The sequence below is a fragment of the Monodon monoceros genome, unplaced genomic scaffold (genome assembly GCF_005190385.1).
Source record: "Monodon monoceros isolate NGI ecotype Baffin Bay Population unplaced genomic scaffold, NGI_Narwhal_1 Super_Scaffold_18, whole genome shotgun sequence".
Lineage (NCBI taxonomy): Eukaryota > Metazoa > Chordata > Mammalia > Artiodactyla > Monodontidae > Monodon > Monodon monoceros.
The window spans coordinates 137106270-137129373 of NW_021703774.1; the positions used below are offsets into that span (position 1 = coordinate 137106270).

General features: G+C 38.6%; 1 protein-coding gene across 1 annotated transcript in view; it reads right to left on the minus strand.

Moving 5' to 3' along the window:
• Positions 1–1296: 1296 nt before the first annotated feature.
• ZYG11A (zyg-11 family member A, cell cycle regulator) overlaps positions 1297–23104 on the minus strand; it is a 57667-nt gene continuing 35859 nt past the window's right edge. The window contains exons 4-14 of the mRNA XM_029228113.1: positions 22102–22242; positions 19910–20086; positions 17601–17665; positions 16150–16249; positions 16000–16053; positions 12397–12558; positions 12019–12063; positions 8051–8245; positions 5870–5931; positions 5370–5467; positions 1297–1511 (exon numbers count right to left, since the gene is read on the minus strand). Of these exons, the coding sequence (XP_029083946.1) occupies positions 1348–1511; positions 5370–5467; positions 5870–5931; positions 8051–8245; positions 12019–12063; positions 12397–12558; positions 16000–16053; positions 16150–16249; positions 17601–17665; positions 19910–20086; positions 22102–22242 (1263 nt within the window). The 3' untranslated portion in view covers positions 1297–1347. The remainder of the gene's footprint in view (positions 1512–5369; positions 5468–5869; positions 5932–8050; positions 8246–12018; positions 12064–12396; positions 12559–15999; positions 16054–16149; positions 16250–17600; positions 17666–19909; positions 20087–22101; positions 22243–23104) is intronic.

The following is a 23104-nucleotide window of genomic DNA, read 5'->3' on the forward strand; positions in this document are numbered from 1 at the left end:
GAACTCAGGTCAGGAAAGTAAGACAGCCTTTTGAATCATGCAAAAGAGTGAATGAGAGAAAATACTGTGTAGTTGCAGGACTGTAGAAGGAAGCAGGTTACAAATTCCTCTTATCCAGTCACCAGTGAGCAATAGTTTGAAATATGGTTTAGAATAAGAATAAGCCTCATCTGATTCCAAACAAAGGTATATAGCATTCCAGTTAAGAGTCTGGCCAGCTAACAGCACAAAAATCTAGTCCTAAAATAAGCTGCTAATTCAGAAAGGAATTTATTTCTTTGAAAAACTTAAACACATGAATGGTAAAACATGTTTTGTTAGTTGTCAATAATAAGGTGAGGAAGGACTTCATACTCTATTCCACAGAGTGGGTTTGCAGAGGACACAAACCAAAGCTTCTAATAGTTTATACTGTGGTTGAGGCTGGTTCTCAGAGAAGCTCACTATTTTTCTCATCTCCATATTAGGTAAGAGCACCTCTTTACACCTCTGGCACAGCCCGCCCTTTTCCTCTCAGTTTTGCTCACAGTCGTAACTCAAATTAAAAATTTGAGGGATTGAGGGATTGAGATTTGTAATCCCCTATAATCTTTCATCTGAACACTCTACTCTCAGTCCTAACTCGGACCATGCCCCACCAGCACACCCAATCACACACAATGTTACACGTACTCAGTCGAACGTGTAACGCTGGAGGAAGGAAGGTCAAAGGTAGACTATCCAAAATCATAAAAATATATTTCTCTTCCCTCCACCCAACAAGTGGAGGTACTCTGGTATCTATTAAAAATAATTTTTTTTCCTCCCCTCCAATAGAGGTTCTGCCTTCCAAACAATACATTTATACGTGTATGTTTCCTAGAACTTTTTCATGTACTTCTTCTCCAGTGGCTTCATATAACCAGGAATAACAACTTAGGAGATTCTTTCAAACATGAAATTTAACACAAATATCAAAGTTTCCCCGTAAGTCTTTCTTTTTCCTTTCCTCTGACAAACACTCAGAGTTAAGAAATTGGCCGGGGCTAGAGAAAAGTAACTGGCATAGCTGTTCCAACACAAGCTCACAGGTCTTCACACAGAGTCCAGGGCTTGATTTCTCAAAACTGCTGAAAGGGTATTCCCAGAATGATTCCAACTTGATTTGGGATCATGGCTATCATACAAACCCAACCTTCTTATAAGTTACAGAAAATCAACCAAAAAAAAAGGCCAAGAAGGCAGTCAACTCACAAACTCCAATGACAACTTGTTTCAATTCAATTCAACATTCAATTGGTGACAGGGCAGAAGACCTGACACTGAGCAACAGAGCACCTCTGAAGCCCCTGAGGATAAGAAGGGCATTCAGCAGAGAGGGGGTCTCCGATAATTCATGAAATGCATTCTGAAGTCATCTAGAAGGGAGGCTGCAATGTGCTGTGCTTGGGGGTCTGCCTCACTGTGCTTCTGGATGTCACACAAAAGCTGCAGTCCTTCTTCTTCGACTAACATTTTGCAGTATTTGCTGGCTGAAAGAAAATCAAGCAAAGAAACCTGACGGACAGGTTGGCATCTTAAATATTCCCAAATTACCACATTCACCATTTTGAAGAAAGAGTACAAAGTTTTAAGCCCTCTGACACAGGAATTAACAGATAAACTGTGTCAATTTAGAAGAAATATGCCAGTTAATGCTTGGCTTGTGTAATGAGATAATGGATGATTATTTTATTATGTTTACTTCTGGACAACTCTATGCTTCAAACGTCTCTAATCCTAGCTAAAAGGATAAGAACGTCTTTTATTACAAAAATGATACAAATTTCAGGTTCAGCGAATATGCTGAGCTAGACAACCTAAAAACACCAGAGCTGGATACAGTATAATTGAAAAAATTTTTAATTCATAGTTGAGTGCACAAAGTAAAGGAATTGTCCAGGAGTCAGACACAAAGAGCAAAAAGCACCTAAAGCTCGTGTAACCTAACCTGTAACTATCGTCGGGCAGAAAGGGACCGTCAGTTTCAGTAATCTAGGAATTTAGATTTTAACTTAGGAAGTCAGAAGCAAAATCAGTGCATAAAGCTGGCCCCTCAAAGGGCAAGACAACGGATAAGACAATGAAACATCTGCATTTAGCCTGGGCTCCTGGGAGAAGTCTTTCCTGAGAATTTATAACCAGTCCCAAGTTGGTATAGGGTTTGAATTTATATTACCCTAAATGTTCTGGGAACCCTTGAGCTGAGAAATTAATATAAGAATTAGTCCAATCCCAGGGAAACCTCTAGAACACTTGACAGAAGCAAATACAAAGCTGTACTGAAGGGACATGTGCACAACTCAGTCTGAAAGGATTCTCTTAATCAGTCCAAGAGTCTATTAGACACAGAAACAATGATCCAAAAACACATCTAAGGCAATTACCAAGAATGCAGTAAAAAGAAACAAAGACATGGAAACATTTGTTTTTAAATGGTTACAAAACATGTAGGACAGATTCAGAGAAGGTATAAGATACTTCTGATAGATGTTATAAGAAAGGAATAGAATAGGTGGAAGGTAATATTTTAAAAGAAAATGGCTGAAAATTTTCATCAATTTTGTAAGGTATAATCATGACCTGAAACCCAGAGGCCATATAACAAAATATTGACTTGTAAAAACATTAAATAAAATCAAGACAATAAACTGGGAAAAAGTATTTGCAAGAGTTCCTTCAAATTAAAAAGAAAAAGACCAAAAAACAGTAAACAAAAAGTGAGCAATGGAAATCAACAGACAATTCAAATATAAGACAGTTCACCTTACTTAAAATAAACGTCATCTGAGACTCTCTTTCACCTTAGATTGATAAAGATCAAAAAATTCAACTAGGGCTTCCCTGGTGGCGCAGTGGTTGAGAGTCCGCCTGCCGATGCAGGGGACGCAGGTTCGTGCCCCGGTCCAGGAAGATCCCACATGCCGTGGAGCGTCTAGGCCCGTGAGCCATGGCCGCTGAGCCTGCACGTCCGGAGCCTGTGCTCCGCAATGGGAGAGGCCACAACAGTGAGAAGCCCGCATACCACCCCCCCCAAAAAAAATTCAACTAAACCTTTTTGTAAGAATAAAAGGAAACTGGAAGCTCTAATATATTGCTGATGGGAATGCAAACTGGTAATCAATTATCTGGATGACAGTTTAGCAATACCTACCAAAACAAGCATTCGTAACACTTTGACTCGGTAATTCTAAAAGTATTCTGCAGATTATGCTTGCAAAGTGATGTCTTTTCTTTTAACAAATGGTATGCACTACGCTTGTACTAATACTGTGCTATGTACAAATGCTCGTACTATGAGCCAAGCAATGTTTAAATGCTTTGCAAATGCTACCTCATTTAATTCTCATAACAGCCCTATGGAATAGGTACTTTAATCCCCATTTTACAGATGAGGGAACTGGAGAACAGAGGGGTTCAGTAACTTGCTCAAGCTCCCACAGTTAGTAAATGGGAGCAGAGTACAAATAGTCTGATTCTGGGGTCTGTCCTCTTAATTAGCACACATGTTCATCTTTCCTAAATATATAGTATGTGTGTGAGTGAGGGTGAGAGAGAGAATGTCATTATTCATCGAACCAGTGTTTGTATTGTAATAGAAAAGACTGGAAACAATGTTAAATAAATTGTTACATCATATAGCAAAGAAATACAGAGCAATCTAATTAATAGTGGTGATCTGGAGTCAGATCACTAGGTTAGAACCCTATCTCTGCGGTGCAGGCTATTTTAACTTTGGGCAAGTTACTTTACTTCTCTATGCCTCGTTTTCTCATCTGTAACAGATATACAATAAAATGCTACCCGTTCTATCTGTTGTGAAGATTAAATAAGTTACACATAAATAGCTTACAACACTGCTTGGCACATAGTACATATAAATACTCAACTAAATTCTAGTTGTTGTTACAGTTACTACTGTTGTAATTGAATATACTAGAGTCTATTTCAGTGCCATTCAAACTGATTGATCTGCCTCCATCTATTCATATGCCAGTACCATTTAAAGAGAAGTGTTAGAGACTTCTCTGGTGGTCCAGTGGTTAGGACCCCAGGCTTCCACTGCAAGGGGTGCCAGGGTTTGATCCCTGGTCTGGGAATTAAGATTCTGCATGCCGCAGGCACAGCCAAACATAAATAAATAAATAAAGAGAGTATTAGGACAAGCTCCTAAAAACCATTTTTCTCAGTCAGTTCTTTCCTGTTTATCCTCCCACTTTAACTTTAAAATAATTTTCAGATTCCTCAACTCTTACTCATTCACTTGAATTGTATTATATCTATGAATTGAAAAGAACTGAGTATAGTATGTCTCACAATTATTTCAGGCTTTTAAATTATTTCCTATAGTTTTTTTGCATATAGGCCTCAATACTTGTTAAAGCCATTTTGAGATAGCTTATGCTTTTGATAGTTAAAACTTTAATTAATTCTAAAAGTTTTATCTTAGGTATTTTAGTATAAAATTATAGCCTATATTTCTTTTATAATAAAAGCAAAAATTTTAATAATAATGCTTAACAAAGAATAAAAGCCAAGGGACTTCCCTGGTGGTGCAGTGGATAAGACTCCACGCTCCCAATGCAGGGGGCCTGGGTTCAATCCCTGGTCAGGGAACTAGATCCCACATGCATGCCACAACTAAGGAGCTGGCAAGGCACAACTAAGGAGCCCTCGAGCCACAACTAAAGAGCCCACCTGCGGCAACTAAGGATCCCATGTGCTGCAACTAAGGGGCCCACAAGCCACAACTAAGACCTGGTGCAACCAAATAAATAAATAAATATTTTTTAAAAAAGAATAAAGCCAAGAATTCCCAAGGGGAACTTAAAACAGTAAAACATGGAAAAACATTTAATCTGCCTGGGACCAACTCCTGACATCTGGCCCCCCAGCCTCCCTCAAACCATTACAAAGAGGTAAATCTATGTATTACTATAGGAAGAATAGTATTCATGATAAACTACTGAGTGAAAAACAGCAAGCTATAGGATAGTATGCACAGAATGAGCCCATTTTGTCTAAAAACATTATCTTATTCACATAGAGTATATACTAACTATAGCATGTATACAGAAAAGTATCTGGAAGTATAGTTATAGTTATCAACTTATGGACAGTGCTTGCCTATGGGGAATAGGAGTGGGAGCAAACTTTGACTTTCTATATCGCTTGACAACCACCCCCAATTATAATTCTGTAGCATTTTTTATACTAATACAAATGCTTTTCAGTTGCTTTTTTAAAAGTGTTAAAATCAGGACATAGGTGAACAATTTTTCAAAATTCCATCTTGAACTTAATCCTTATACAGAAAGATAGCTGGAAAACTATTCTTTTTAATTACATACGGTTTTTACTGCAGACGTGATACATGGCCCATAGTGCCCAGAGCTGAACCTCTGGTCGAGAGACGTTGCCAAGGAGTGGGAAAAATGCCTTGAAGGATCTAAATAAGTACAAAGAAGATGTTTCTTCAGAACTCAAGCTAACATCAGGGATATAATAATAATTTTCAACATTTTCCCCCCAGGGTCAATTCCTCACCAAGACAGATGTGCTGCTGAGCATATAATCAGAACTAGCATTTAAGAAATGATACTCTGTGTGAGACATTATACATTCAATATCTGATTCCACCCTCAATCTTGCACACTGCCAGCCTCATTTTACAGATGACGAAAACTGAGTCTCAGAGATTTTCTAAAAGTGATTTTCCCAATATCACAAAGAAACAGGATTTGAACACATGCTATTTTATTCTAATATTTTATCACTGTACCATGGCCTCTACATAGTGAGTAGACTGAAGACAAGCTTTAAGAAAAGCACTATACCATCCTGAAATTACCTGTAGGTCACCAATGCTGTCATCTTACAACTTGAACTTGGCCAATTCTGGATGGTTGTATACTGTACAAAAAGACATATCAAGATTCTAGTATTGTTTCATGTCATTTATAATTACATATATATGAAACAACATAAGTTTTCAAAATATGGGATTGATTACTCAAATTTAGGATACCTAACCTGCCAACTATCAATTAGATAAGCATTATATATGTAGAATATAAACAAAGTCATGTGGAAAACAATGCAATAAAAAGGGGCTCCTGTTTAATGGTGGAAGATTGAGCATGCACCCACTCCTCCCCTAAATCCCATGAACAGAATGATACAAATGGTTTAAAAGAAGACAAATACACATAGAAGAAAGCAGAAGAAAAATGGTAACTAATTTAATAGATCTAGCACTGGGGAAGGTTAAAAAAACAAACCATTTTGAACAGAACACCCAAGAGACTTAACTATTTGGCAAAAGTATTACTTCAGGAAGTGAGATTAGAGGTGGGGTTGAAAAAGGACGATTGGTTGAAAGTACCAAAGAATCAAGACTTCAAGATCTCCTCTACCACCCCTTACAAAAATTTCTGGACTGGGCAATCCCATGAACAGCTGAGGTTGGGAGTACCATGCTAAAAACAGGGGGCTAAAGTGAAAAATCTAAATACTAAATGCTGAGTCTCCTTTACCCCCCAACTCTCTTCCTCTAGTGGGTGTTTAGCCTGTTGGAAGCCGACCTTATAATCTTCAATCAGAAGAACAGAAATTAAGGAAGGGAGGGACGGGACTTCCCTGGTAGTGCAGTGGTTAAGAATCCGCCTGCCAATGCAGGGGACACGGGTTTAAGCCCTGGTCCAGGAAGATCCCACATGCCACAGAGCAACTAAGCCTGTGCACCACAACTACTGAGCCCATGTGCTGCAACTACTGAAGCCCACATGCCTAGAGCCTGTGCTCCACAACAAGAGAAGCCCCTGAAATGAGAAATCCGTGCACCACAACAAAGGGTAGCCCTGGCTCACTGCAATTTGAGAAAGCCCACGCTCAGCAACAAAGACCCAATGCAGCCAAAAAAAAAAAGGAAGGGAGGGAAGCAGGGAGAAAAAAGAGGAAAGAAAAAGGAGGGATGGAGGGGCGAGAGGGAGAGAAAGAAATTTCCCAGAATTGAAGGAAATGAGCTTCCAGAGCAGTAAGTAGCAAACGGAACAGATGAAAATGAACCCACATCAAGGCACATCACTGTGATTTCCAAACACTGAAGACAAAGGTCTTAAAGCTTCCAAAGAAAAATGGCACAGGACTTCTCAACAGTGATACAGAGAAATAAAAGACAGTGGAGCAATGACTTAGAAATTGTGAAAATATTTCAAAACTTAACTTTTATACCTAGCCAGTTGATCAACTAAATGTGAATGTAAAATAAAGGCCTTTTCAAACATAAAAGGTTTCAAATTTTCTTTTTCATACATCTCTTAGGAAGCTACTGGAGGATATGACGCAAGAGAATGAGGGAGTACACCAAAAAATAGGAAGGTACGCAGTCCTGGAAACAGGGAATCCAACATAAGAGAGCAAAGAGAATCTCCAGAATGATAGTAAATGAATATCCTGGGATGACAGTGGTCTAACAGATATACAAAAAAGCAAATCAGATGGAAAAAAAAAAAACAGAAGGCTTGGGAAAGTCGTCTCCGAGAAGCTGAAGTAGACAGGATATGCTTGAATGTACTGAAAGGAGATGTATACTTGGAGTATAGGAAAGGGTGTGCATTGGGAAACAGAAAAAGAATCTTCATTTTCCAAAGTGGGAAAATAAAGATAATGTCTTAAACTACAAAGTCAAGAAATAACAACATATGTTAGCGATATGGAGGTAAACACCAAAAGAAATAGCTTTAAAAAGAGCTGAGAGTGGGAAAGAGAATTAGAATAAGCCATATAAACGGTTTGCATGTATAACTTTTATAGAAGGAAAGTTACCAGAAGGAATGCAACAAAATGTTAATAGAGATTAGCTTTGGGTGGTTAAGGTGTGGGTGATTTATAATGTTTTCTTTATATTTTTCTCTATCTTTCCCATTTTCTACAATGAACACATATTTCAAAAATTCTTATGATCTAGAAAAATAAGTTTTCTGCAAAAAGAGATGACTCTGGATTTTGTAAAGAGCAATGGTTCTCATACCAGGTCCTGGAGAAGTGCTCTCCTCTGGAGGTCATGGGATATCCAGGGCTGTTTGTCAGATGTCAGGTGGGCTATGATACCTGCAGCTAAATAGCTGACTTCCAGTTCCTTACTATGCAGCAAGCTGCTGACATGCTTTACCACATCTTCAGTCATCAACTTGGAAGAGAGTTCTCTGACTTCAGCTATGTTGTTCTATGGGTCAGATGGAGCAGAGAATATCAGGGACAGGAAAGGAGGGGAGAAGCAGGAACTGGTTCCTCTCCCTCTCCCACTGCTCAGCTCATGACATACAAGAACACTTAGTCCCATCCTCCTCCCTCTGACTTAGCCTAACATCTACAGTCCCACCCCCTTGATGATGAGGATGATCAGCAATAACAATCGTTGAGTAAGCACTTACTAAGTGCCAGGCACTGAACTAGAGAGATTGAAATGTCTTTTTATCTACCTTATCGCACTTAATCTTTAATAGTCCTACAAAGAAATTCAACACTCAGCAAGACTGACTTGTCAGGTTCACACTGCTAGTAACTGGTTGGAAAGAATACAAATCCAGGTCTGACTAAAAAAACTTAACATTCCTGGGGGCCCACTGTATGTTACATTAGCTTTAAGTTTAACAGCAACAATGAAAGGCAGGAAGTATTTTCTTATTTTATGTACTGTATTAGTTTTCTATGTGTGTAACAAATTAACACAAACTTGGTGGCTTAAAACAACATACATTTTTCCTCTTCCAGCTTCTGTGGGCCTCGCTTAGCTGGGTCTCACAAGCCTGCAATCAAAGGGCTGGCTAGCCTGCATTCTCATCTGGAGGCTCCAATGGGTGAGGTGTGGGTGGGGAGAATACTTCCAAGTTCACTCAGACCGTTGGCAGAATTCATTCCCCTGTGGCTGCAGGAAGGAGGGTTTCTTGCTGGAGGTCACCCTCAGCTCCCAGAAGCTGCCCATAGGCTTTTTTTGCTATGTGGGCTGTTCCCTTCTCCAACCACTCACTTCTCTAGAGTGTCTGCTAGGAAGAAGGATTTTATACATATTGTAACATAATCACAGGAGTGATATCCTATTATCTTTGCCATATTCTGTTAGTTAGAAGCAAGTCACAGGTCCTGCCCAGACTCTAGGGAAGGAGATTACACAAAGACATGAACACCAAAAAAACTATAATCACTGGGGGTTGGTCACTTAGGGTCTGTCCACTACACAGATGAAAAAACAAAGGTTTAGAGGATAAACACACAGTCAAAGCAACCACAGCAGTTACTGTTCCTTCTAAAGCAGCTTTCAGAAAAGTATACCCTATAGACTTAGTATGTTGAGAAAGGCATAAGGCACTCTGCAGAAAACTGTACTGTTTTGAGACCCACCCTGCCCCCTTTTCCCAAGACTAGCTATACCCCTCTTGTTAACAGCATGATTTCAGCAGAAATTGCACTGTTTTTAGACCCCCTGCCCTTCTTCCCTGGGACAGCTACACAATTAGTCAACAGCATGACCAGCACTGAGTCTATCAGATGGCAGCCCCAAACAAGAAGAGACAAGACGATAGATAGGACCCTTAGCAAAACTGAGAGGGACACCTCAGTTGAGTCCCAAGTTCCTCTTTAATCTTGGCAGAAGCTTTTATATTAGCCTTTTCTTCCCAAGAGTCTATGGAATAAAATACTGAATGGGAGCTACAGGAGAATGTGGGTCTTCCTCATACAGAAAAAGGAAGGAAAAGGAACAACCTCCCTAACCCTCAGTATTCTGAGAGGCTCTCAAAAGGATAAAAAGAAGGATACTTAGCATTGTATAGATGTATGAGGCTTCAATCCACCCTTCTGGACTGATTTCCCACTGTTTTTCTTCTTCCCACCTTCTCCCAAAATTCCAGATACTCTATATTACAGTGTCCCTCAAATGATTACATTTTCTCATCCTTTTTTAGCCCAAAATGACCTTTGTTCCTTTCTTCTACTTTTCTGTACCTTCCAGGTTTCCAATACTAATCATGTATTCCTCTCTATGAAGCCTTTCACATCTGCTCTGTCCCAAGTCCTGTATGTGTTAGGGATACAAAGGGAAACACACAGTCCCTGCTTTCAATGAGTCATGATCTAGAATCAAAGGCTCCCACTGGACTCTGTGCCTCTTTTCCAGCACTTACCACAGTCAATCATGAATTAGAGAGGTATTTGCATACACGTCTGACACCACCTCCCAACATTCTTAGTACTACCAGCTTGCTATGTTTCATGTATCTGTGTCTTCCGAAGCACCAGCACAGCAAACTGCAGGGGCATACAGTAGTATGTCTTCGTTACTTTTTGTAAATCTTCACCTTTATCTTTAGGAAACAAAGAAATCTCTCAATAACAAATATCCTGATTGGGAGGTAGTATAAAAGTATAAACCAAGATATTTCTAAAAAATTAATTCAATTGTTAGAGGAAGTAAAGTGGCTAATATCAGAGGGTCTGGAGCCAGACTGCCTGAGTTTGAGTTCTGATTCTGCCTCTTACTAGCTAGGTAACATAGGGTAAATGGCACTTCTGTGCCTCAGACTGAATATCTATAAAATGCAGACAACGATGTATGGGAGAGTGCAGAACGTAACACAATTTCCCTGTCCCTGTGTATATGCCCTTTAACAATGTGACTGCTGCTCTTCCCATCAAGGGGTGGCCACCTCCTTTAATCTGGCCTTATCCCTAGGCATAAGAAATACCTGGTCTTTGTCCCTAGTTCCTGACTCAGAGCTCTCAAATCCCTTGGAATTTCTGGAGTGATTGGAGCATCTTTGTTCTAATGAGGTGACTCTTGGCAGGCACCTAGATAGCTTCTGGATGGGGGCTGGATGCCAGAAAGACCAAACCTTGATTAGAAGCCTGGAACTTTCAACCCCATGCCCCCAACCTCAGCAGGAGAGGAGAGAGGCTAAAGATTGAATTAATAATCAATCATGCCTGTGTGATGAGACCCCCACCTCCCCATATATACCCCTAAATAATGGGGTTTGGAGAATTTCTGGGTTGGTGAACACATCAAGGTGCTGGGAAGGTGGTGTATCCAGAGAGGGCATGGAAGCTCTGCACACATCCCTCCTTCCTTGCCCTACATATCTCTTCTATTTGACTGTTTCTGAGTTGTATCCTGTAATAAATTGAAAATAGCAAATAAAGTGCCTTCCCCAGTTCTGTGAGCCATTCTAGCAAATTATCAACCTGAGGAGGGGGTCGTGGAAACCCCCAATTTAAAGTCAGTCAGTCAGAAGTAGGGGTGGCCTGTGCTTAACGGTTGGCAACTAAAGTGGAGGCAGACTTGTGGGACTGAGCTTTTTAACTTGTGGGACCTGATGCCTAACTCTGGATAGCTAGTGGCAGAAGTGAACTGAATCGAACTGTAGGACACCCAGTTGGTGTCAAACAAGTGGCAAAGTGGTTGTTGGAAAACACCCCGGGTCTTGTAACCTACTTTGACCTGTGAGACATTAGAAAATCTGATATAAGCAGAGGTTTAAGAAGCACTTGTACAGTGCACTTGCCTTCTATTGCTGCCCAGAAACTGCCAAGTGAAGAAGCTCATGGAGACACAAGGCCCAGCTAACAACCTGCACCAACGGTCAGAGCTGAGAGTCAGGCCATCCTAGAGCATCTAGGCCTAGCTGAGCCACCAGATGACTGCAGCAACATGAATAACTCCACAGAGACCAGCAGAAGAACTGTACAGCTGAGCTGAGTTCAAACTCTAGACCCACAGATTCAGAAGTGAATAAAATGGATGCTGTTTTAAGCTGTAGTGTGTTTACAGCAATAGATGACTCATATATAATGGTATTTACTTTATAGGGATAGTGTGAAGATTAAACGAGTTAATGCTCGTAAACTGCTTACAAAAGTGCCTAGCACATAGTAGGTACTACATGAGCGTGAGCTTTCTATTTTTTTAAGTAATTAGAATTAACTCAAAACAATTCACCTTACCAAAAGACCAAGTACTTTGCTTTGTATTGTTGACTCTGAAAAAGTCTGTGAAAAGAATATACAGGTTACTTTATCATGAAGAAAAGAACTTTACAGGGACTTCCCTGGTGGTCCAGTGGGTGAGACTCCGCACTCCCAGTGCAGGGGGCCCAGGTTCAATCCCTGGTCGGGGAACTAGATCCCGCATGCATGCTGCAACTAAGAGTCTGCATGCCACAACTAAGAAGCCCTCATGCCGCAACTAAGAGTCTGCATGCTGCAACTAAGAAGTCCTCATGCCACAACTAAGACCAGGAGCAGCCAAAATAAATAAATTAAATAAATAAATAAATATTTTTAAAAAGGACTTTACACATAAACTCAATCCTGTCTTCCCACCTCCAAGACTTGGATGAAGATCGCCAATCCTTGATTTTCAATAACGTGCTTGCAGGCAGCTGGAGATTCATCTGTAAGATTCCAAAGTGCTTTCAAAGTAAACAAGAAGGTGACATCATCTAAATTCTCAGTAGTCTTTTGTTTTACTATTGCTAGAAGTTCCTAAAAAACAAAGAGACAGGGAGTAAGATGCCCTAGTGACTGACTCAATTCCAGTATAAGGAAAGCAATGGTTAAGAAAAGCTTTAGAATCAAACCTCGGTTCTAAACCCAAGTTCTACCACTTAATAGCCTTGTGACCCACTTTCTCTCTATAAAATGACTTATACCTATTTTTTAGGGGTTTTGTGAGGAAAAAATATTAAAGTTTATCAAGCACTTAATCTAGTTCTTGGTGCTTGTTAATAAACCTCATAATCAAGTACATATCAGCTATTCCATTATTCACATATTGAGAATGTTTAGTCAACACCTTTTGGAAGTCAGGCACATATTCAGATAAGAGTGACAGATTAAAAAAAACAGTTTATCTCAACTAAATAAAATAATTTTTAGTTTTGCTAAATGCTCTGAAGGAAACACATAAAAGCCTAAGAATTTTCTTTAGAAAAGGTGGGAGAGGGAAGACTCCATACAAAGGTAGTATGTAAAAGAGACCAAAAGGAAAAAAGGACAAGGCAGCTAAGCAAGGAATGAGGCCATAAAAAGGGGAGGGGGGCAGATATTCCAGGCAAAAAAAAAAGTTTGCTGTTCTACACCACTGAGCAGGTCAGTATGGCTACAGGATAACACTAGTTTGTAGTATAATATGTCCTAATAGCTTGAAGAAACCACTGACTTATTTAACAGAGATTTCAATATACCATTTCAAATCAGAATTTTTCTAGACAAAAGTTAAGCCAGTATTCACGGTTTCTTTCAAACATACTAGACTGTCATGTGAAAGGAAAAAGACAGCCATTTCCACCTAACCAGCTAATGAAAAGATACATACAGTATAACAACGCTAAACAAACCAGATTGTCTGTTTTCAGGAGGAATGAGACCATCTCAAATATTTTACCCAATCAGGAGAGAACACATCAAGAGAATTCACGAAAATAAAGCTGTTAGAGCCAAAAGAAGAATATGAGTGCACACCACGCTGGTAGCAATCACCTAGACAGCCAATAGGGTGAGTGCAGCAAGGGAGGGAGCAGAAAGTGAGGCTGACCGGGAAAGCAATGACAGCTGTGGTCAGGCCCATGGTTAGCTGCTTTACATATTTTATCTTAATAATACTCAAAATAACTACAAAATATTACTCCCATGTCCAATGCCAGTTTTTCAGATAAAGAATCTGAGGCGCAGAGGAGATAAGTAAATTACCTAAGGGCTATGGCTAGTTAGTGGCTGAACCTAGTTTGTTTTAATCTGAAGCCTGAACTTTTTTTTTTTTAATTTTTGAATTTTATTTATTTTTTTATAAAGCAGGTTCTTATTGTCACCCATTTTATACACATCAGTGTATACATGTCAATCCCAATCGCCCAATTCATCACACCCACACACACCCACCACCGCCACTTCCCCCGCTTGGTGTCCATACGTTTGTTCTCTACATCTGTGTCTCAATTTCTGACCTGCAAACCGGTTCATCTGTGCCATTTTTCTAGGTTCCACATATATGCGTTAATATACGATATTTGTTTTTCTCTTTCTGACTTACTTCACTCTGTATGACAGTCTCTAGATCCATCCACGTTAAAGCCTGAACTTTTGGTACCACTACCTAAAATGGTTTCTCCAAGAACTACAGGGCTACACTTCCCTCCATGTTATTTTAAGCACTTGCTCTCCATATCGATATCTATCTCTCTCTACCTCTATCTATTACTGTTAGCATTCCCAGTAACTTCAGTGTTCTTCCACCACATCATCTTGGCAAAACTCCTACCTTAGTTAAACCCTACTTCATGCTCCACCTCCAAAATCTGAATATTGAAAAAGACTGTGCTCGAGTCTCACTCTTAATATCTGCCTCAAAATTTCAAAAGGGCGTAATTCAACTGTACTGGCAATCCTACTACATTTCTCAATGAGTTCATTCCAAAGACTACTATTCCATAATTCTCACTCCCCAAACTTTAAGTGCCATCTTCTTGTTCCTCTCATTTGATCAATTCATCTAAGTTTTCACTGGGAACCATAGCTATTCTTCCTAACAAAATCTGACAACCTGCTTGCCCTTGCATCAGTGTACTCTGCCTTCCTTTCTGCTCCAATCTAAAGCCAGCATCTGGGGACTTTCCTGGTGGTCCAGTGGCTAAGACTCCACACTCCCAATGCAGGGGGCCTGGGTTCGATCCCTGGTCAGGGAGCTAGATCCTGCATGCACGTCGCAACTAAGAAGTCCACATGCCACACAAAGATCCAGCGTGCCGCAACTAAGACCCTTTGTAGCCAAAACACATAAATAAATAAATATTTTTTAAAAACCCAATGACAAAAATTTCTCCTTTAAAAAAAAAAAGAATAAATTCAACAATATAAATTTTTTTTAATTATTGCGTACCAAATCATGCCATAAATAAAGTAAAAACAGACTAACAGCCAAATGGGGAAAAATTACATGCATCCTATAAACATAAAGGAATCTTATAAATTAGAAAAAAGCCAGCAACCCTAAAGAAAAACTAAAGGCCATGAACAGACAATTCACAGAAATTATAAATGACTCTTCCAAAAAAAAAAAAAAAAAAAGCTCAAGCCTCACCTCAGAATAAGAGAAGTGCAAAATAAAACAATGATGTACATTTTTTCATGATCAATTTTAGCATAATCATAATGCAGACACTGATTTATTAAAACTTGTAATATAAATTTATTGGGCGTTGGGAAAGGAGGTAATTTGTAGAGATATATGTAGGAGAGCCAAATTCTTATTTACCATACCAGCAGAATCACAAGATAACATCTAAAACTGATAAATCTTTTTTTCTCTCTCTTTTTTAACTGAAGTATAGTTGCTTTACAATTTTGTTAGTTTCTGCTGTACAACGAAGTGAATCAGCTATATGTATACATATATCCCCTCCCTCTTGGACCTCCCTCCCACGCCCGCCCCCGGCCATCCCACCCATCTAGGTCATCACAGAGCACCAAGCTGACAGCTCCCTGTGCTATACAGCAGGTTCCCACTAGCTATCTATTTTACACATGGTAGTGTATTTATGTCAATCCTAATCTCCCAATTCGTCCCACCCTCCCCGTCCCCTCATGTCCACATATCTGTTCTCTATGTCTGCGTCTCTATTCCTGCCCTGGAAATAGGTCCATCTGTACCATTTTTCTAGATTCCACATATATGCTTTAATATACGATATTTGTTTTTCTCTTTCTGACTTACTTCACTCTGTATGACAGACTGAAACCACAATTATAAGCATTTTATTTAGAGATATGGAGAAGAAATAGCTATATGAGTACAGAATAGTTTCTTCTGGGTAGCAGGTCTTACAGATTGTTCATTTTATAAGCTTTTTAAAATGATTTAATTTTTTAAACTATGTTCACAAATTACTTTTACTGAAAAAAAAGTTATAAAAGTGACAATTAACCTACCTTAACTGCCATGAAGAGCTCTTCTTTAAGTTGTGCAGTTTGCTCAGGTGAGAGCTATAAACAAACAAAAAGCCGAAAGTGAAATGTTAGACCTCCATCAAAGCTCCACCAAGACTAGGGAGAGAAATTTTGCATTTAGCGATCACATACCTGCAGGGCTAGAATAGAGGTTATGCTCACTGCCATTGTTTGCATCTTGGGGTTTTCATGCTTACAGAGCCATCTCATAACAAATTTGGCAGCATCGAACCTAAAACACAGTATTTTTCTCACAATAAAGTTTGTGAAACTGTACATGAGAAGTGAAGAAATCAGTTAGCCTCCCCAACAAATCTTGTTTAACAAAAATAGTCTTGGACTTGTAAAGCCTCAGCTATGAAAGCAAAGAGCATTTGGCAAAAAGAAGAGAAAATCAGAAGAGGAAAAGGAGAGCATGCAAAAAAGAATGTGAGTGGGAATTGCACGGCAGTCCAGTGGTTAGGACTATGCATTTTCACTGCCAAGAGCCCAGGTTCGATCCCTTGTCAGGAACAAAGATCCCACAAGCCACAAGGCATGGCGAAAAAAAAAGAACATGAGCAAAATGCACAAGATTCAAAGATTGACAGACCTAAAAAAGACTTATTTTTAGCACTCAGTTTCAACTATGATGGGTCTGAAAAAGGAAATAAGTTCCCCAGAGGTAGTAATTTATAATCTGAATTGCAGACAGTGCTAAAACGCCACAGCAAACAAATCACTTAGCTAGACAGAATTCATGGCCCTTTATTCACGGCTTTTACTCAGCTCCAACAGATGACTGCTATACAGGAATGAAGGCTAGTTGAAAAAGAGCTTCCAACTTGTCAAAAGAAAGTGAAAATACAGATTTTTTTTGTTTTTTAATGAGGAAGACCACCTTCCCTACTGTACTTTTAAAAGTCAACTCTCATGTTAAGTACACACTTTAATTAGATTTGAGAATGGCTTAGCCTACAACCTTGCATACACAAATCATGGGCTTTGTTCATATCAGACTGCGGCTAATTTTCCTGTTGGCAGCAACTATTATTAATGGCAACTATTATTAATGTTTTGGAACTCATGAATCTAAGAGATTACAATGGCCACAAGAGGAACCCCTCTGGAGTCTACAATGGTGTTTTGTGGTTTTGTTTTTTTTTTTTAGAAAAAAGCATTATCAATAAAATAATAACAAAAAGAATGGTTAATATTTAGAACAGTCTGCACTCTTATGCTAGGCACAGTGATAAGTAACTTACAAACATCATATCTAATCCTCATAAGAGTCACTATTTTACAAATGAGGAAACTTACGCACAAAGATAATGAAAGGGCTAGGACGTGATTCGATGTTTTACTCTCTGGCGCCCATGTTCTTTCCACCCACTGCCCTAAACTGGAATCACACTTTGGGAGACAACACTTGCAAGTATAGTACTTCCGAACACCTCTGTGGAAAAATCTCAACAGAACATTCTCCCCAAACACTTTATCTCAGCCTTCATCAGACCCTTGCTAGGCTAACAACCAAAAGCCAACAATGCTCAGAGTAACACTGGTCAACACCCCCAAATCAGATAATCCAATTTTATACTTGCCTGTCAAATGGAACATCCACAAGAATCCTGGAATTGGTTAAGGAGAGAAGGCAATTCTTCTGTAACTTAACGGAATAAAGAAAAGTAATTCTGAGCAAATGTATACTCATTCTAAATAAAGGTTCTAATTAAACATTTGGAAGGTGCTACTAATAAGCTTTTCTTATTGAGAGCTCGTTGTGTACCTGGTCCTCTCCAAGTTCTTCATTTAATCTTACTATTAAACTCTGTAACATTCACCTTTGCCTAAAGAACAATCTTTCCCTTTTTTGGCAAAGAGGCAGTCTCCCTTCTCCCTGAACCCTAGAAGGATCTATGTGGAGAGTTGCCTGCCTGTGTGTCAGTCCAAATCAATTACCGGAAGTCTGACCCATCTACTGAATGATAAATGCCTTTACCAGATCTCATAACTAATTCTGTGATAGAGCTTCTACTTTCTACCTATGATTGGTAGGGATTGAACTATGCCTTTAAAGATAGGAAAGAAAGAGAAAAGGCCTTCTAGGAAAGCTTCAGGAATAGAAAAATATAACATCTCTTTGAAAGGCCATGAGTAGGCCAGTGACATGCACTGCCATGACAGCAGTGTACGAGGCAGGGATAGCAAACCTGAAATGCCAGCAGGAACTAGGCAGTAACATAAACAAGTGAAGAAAGCAGAGTACGAAACAATAGGGCAGTGGTAGGAATTATGGCAAACTGGAGAATTCATACCCTTCTATAGGGGCAGTTGTTACTCAGCTCCAACTGATGACTGCCATGCAGGAATTAAGACTGAATTGAGAAGGATCATCCAACTTTTCAAGAGAAAGTGGAAATACAAATTTTTTTTTAAACAAGGAAAGACCATCTTCCTTGTATCTTTAATAAATCGATTCCCATTTTAAGTACACACTTCAGTTAGATTTGACAAATTTAAAAAGATGTGTAACAATATCACCCACCACCACCACAAGCAACATAAAAAATATTTCCATCACCCCAAAGAGTTCCACTGTGCCCCCTTCCACTCAATCCCAACCCTGAAAATTCCAGCCCCAGAAAATTATACTGTCGTTACAGATTAGCCTTTACTAAGATTTCACATAAGTAAAATCATATGGTATCTACTCTTTTGCGTCTGGCTTATTTTGCTCAGCATATAATGTTTTTGAGATTCATCCATGTTGTATATGTATCAGTACTTCATTCCTTTGTATCACCATGTAGTATTTCCTTATATGAATATATCACAATTTGTTTATCTACTCACCTGCTGCTGGACATTAAGTTTTCAGTTTGGGGGGGATTATGAATAAAGATATTATGAGCATTTGTGTATAAGTTCTTATATGGTTATATGATTTCATTTCTCTAGGAGTAAAATGACTATGTAGCATGAAAGAGGACTTGCATGTCTAACTTTCAAAGAAATTACCAGACTGTTGAACTGGTGGTTTTATCATTTTATCTTCTTAACATCAATATATGAGAATTTCAGTTTCTCTACACTCTTGTCAACACTTGGTATTGTCAGTTTTTTTATTTCAATCAATCTAGGGGGTGTGTAGTGGTATCTAGGTGTGCAGTGGTATCCAAATGTGCTTTTAATTTGCATTTCCCTGATGGCTAAAGATACTGAGCATCTTTTCATGTGCTCATTTACCATCTGCCTATCTTCTTTGGTGAAGTATCTGTTCAAATCTTTTGCCTTCTTAAAAAATTGGTTTGTTTGTCTTGTGTTACAAACAATGTGTTCTTCACATTCTGGATAAAAGTCCTCTGTCATATACATAAAATGAACATTTTCCCCAGCCCTGGATTACCTTTTCATTTTTTAATGTCTGTGTGTGTTTGAGCAGAAGCTTCTAACTTTGATGAATTCCAATTTGTTATTTTTCTTTTATGATGTATGCTTTTTGTATCCTAAGAAAACTTTGCTTACTTTGACATCACGTTTTCTTCTAGAAGCTTTATGGTTTTAGCTTTTATATTATTTAGACCTTTAATTTAGCTTTTATATTTAGGTCTATGATTCAATTCAGTTTAATTTCACACATGATGTTAAGCCTACAGGATGTGCTAAAGTGTTAGTAGTAGATGTTTCTGGGTAACTGGTTTCTGATCAATTTAAAAATTTTAAACCCTATTACTTATTTATATTTCTTATTTTTTCTATAACAAACATGAATTTCTTACCTATTTCTCTCTCTCCCTCCCTTCCTCCCTCTTTCTCTCTCTCTCAGGATGAAAAATCAGAACTAAATAAAAAATATTTTTCATATATTTGTCCTTAAGTAAGAAGCAGTCAAATATTCAAACCAAATTACCTGCTGGTAATGGGGGAAATTTTTCAGAGCCTTGAAAAGTAGACAGGTAACCTCTGACAACAGACGAACAGGCATCCCCCTGGCCAGGTCCTGGCGTGTTAAGTTGAGGGCACAAGCACTGGCTGTGAACTGCACTGGCAAATCCAATGGATGATTCCTCATTCCTATAGCCACAAGCTGAAGATGAACTTGTTTTTAGTGGCATGTGACGGCATTAGCATTCTTTACACAGTCTTATTTTTGTGTTAGTTGTCAAAAATATTTGCTTATTGGGACAAAAAGTAATAGATTTTCCCCTTCCTCGGCATTTATTTTTTAGGACACCAGCAATACCTTTCAATCCAAATGTAGTCATTAACTAGCTGTGTGACTTTAGGTAACTCACTTCCTTTCTCTGGACCTCTGTTTCATCATCTGTGACTTCACAGTCATTTATTGAGCCTCAATCCACCCAAGACATTATGATAAGCACTACAGGGGACACAACATCAATCACTTATACCCTACTCCTGAGCATAAAGCCTTATGAAAGAAATAAGGTATGTTAACAAATAACACTGTAAGGGAGGTCAAAACATGAGGCTGAAAAAAAGCACCGAAAAAGAGGTGTAAATAAAGTGCTGCCTAAGGTGGTTATGCAGGGAACAATCATTTCTGGTATGGAAGTCAAAGGCGTCATTCAGAGAACGCATTTAGGCAGGGTCTCAGATGGGATCTGGATAGGAGATGGAGGTAGGGGTGGAATGGAGAGGAATTACTAGGGAAGGGAAATGTGATAAGAAAAAACATAAAGTGGACAAAAAGATGGGATGAGTCCACCAAGAGAAAGGGAAGAAATCTGAATTTGAAATAATCTGAAAAGTGGTAAAACCTAATATTAGGGAGTTCCCTGGTGGCCCAGTGGTTAGGATTTGGTGCTTTCACTGCTGTGACCGGGTTCAATCCCTGGTCGGGGATCTGGGATCCCACAAGCCATGCAACGCAGCCACAAACAACAAAAAAAAAACCCTAACATTAGAAAGGCAACTAGAAGAGAGACTACGTAAGACCCAGAAACGAATGTAAAATGAAGGTGTTATACTAAGCTTAGACCACACCTGCTCTAACACGCAAGGACAACGTGGTCTGCTTTGTCTATCGAATAGGGATAATCATCCTCACCCACCTCACAGACCAGCCTGCTGATACACGCAGGAACCATGATTTTATGAACTGTTAAGAGACCAGAGCCCCTTACTTTGACACCTACATGAACTCAGACCTGGGATACACTTCTCCTACGGAAAATGTCTTTTTTCTATATTGCTAAACTGCTCTTCGGATTTCACTGGATTGCCATCATCGACAATATAAGCATGTATGAAGTAAAAGAAACATGATTTTCAAAATCAAAAATCACACAGTCTTAGATATGAAAAGGACTTTTAGAACATCTAATTCAACCTCCTCCTTACAGATGGGAAACAAAGATCCAGTTTTTTTCCTTTATACAGTACCATTTTTAAGTTATGAATAAATCTAATCTCCCATGGTACAGAAATAGCCCTAGTTTTATGGAACTACAAAAAATTACAAATGATAAAAACAAGGTGACTTTTAAGACTCTTCATTTTTATGTTACATTTAATTTTAAATAATTGCAGTTTTCCTTCCCAAACCACTTAAAACTTCCAATTACATTTAAAATAAATTCATTCTTCCGTAAACCAAAGCAAAGTTGGCCCGATCGATACTGGTAATTTTACTTTATTCACAAAATAACTTTAAATGGTAGACTTGGTTACCTTCAATTATTGTTATTTTGTTCTGTTCTTATTGGGGATACTGTTGTTTTCTTTCAGAAAACTATATTTTAGATTTTAAAGAGTAAACAAATAAAACAATGTTTAGGCAAAGTGAATTCATGTTTAAAGATTAAGTCCTGCTTTAGACAAAATAGTGCAATGCTTCTAGAATCCCCTGCTCAGACCAAATTCAAAAATTTGAATGATTCTAATTGATTCAGAGGCTCAAAACAAAAGAGATGTTCTAGCAGTTTAAGCCTAACACCATTCTCCTCTATCTGTGAGGGCACTTTGCCTCACAATAGAATAAGGCATATAAGTTAACCGAATTCATCGTGTCTGATGAACAACTTTAATTGAACCAAATAATAAGTAGTAATAAAAACTACATTTCTGAGGTGCAGTTACCTTTAAAATAGCAGGCATGGCTACTTGCGTTGCAAATGTCTCTGCGAAGAGCCTGTAGAGGGCTTCCTTCATAAAACATGACCTATTCCTGTATCGGCTCAGTGCTTCTGAAATCTGACTCATATTGGCTCCTCCGGCAACCTGGAAAACAAGGATGTTACCAATAGGTTTCACCATTCACCTTCAAGCACAGGCTTTTAGAGAGTGTCCAGTGTTTGAAACAACAGATTTTCACTTAAATGTTTTAAGAGCTTTACGATCTTGATCTCATTCAATCATAATTCTAGTAGGTAAAAGTTCTTCTCAACCTCATTTCTACATGGTGGGTCCAGAGAGGTGATGTACATTGTTAAATGTAACAAACCAGTTAAGTGGTGGGGCCAGATTCAAATACCATCTCCCTACAACTATATTACAGTTGAGACCGCAAATGAATACTAGCTAGCATGGAAATTCTTAAACAACCAATAAATAACCATGAATGCACGTCTTCTAAGTACTCATATAGAATGAATTAGACAATAAAAGACAGGGAAAAGACCACGTAAAATAACTAAGATGAAAAAGGAGTTGACCAGTTATATAATTAATTAATTAATATTAATATAATTCTTCCTTGCTACCACTGAAGTAATAATTTCAGAAAGTCTATATATAGACTTTGGGTCTGGAGGATAATGGTATCCTCCTGATCCAAACCATCAAATCAACAAAGAATGTAGATAAAACTAGATATTACGCAGTTTTCAGCATTCCTGGGTAGTGAAGAAAAGAAGAAAATAAAGGAGTAAAATTCAGGATCCTACAAAATGAAAAGAAGAAAAACAACCTCTGCTCCACTCCACCATGACCAGTAGTCGCATCACCCATTGAAGAAACATCACATCATTAAATTGACAGAAGAGTGCTTTTGAATTAGGAACCCCATCAATTAAATGCCAATAAATAAAAAGATTCAAACCAATTCCATAAAAAGCTACTGTAAGAAATTTTTTAAAAAGCA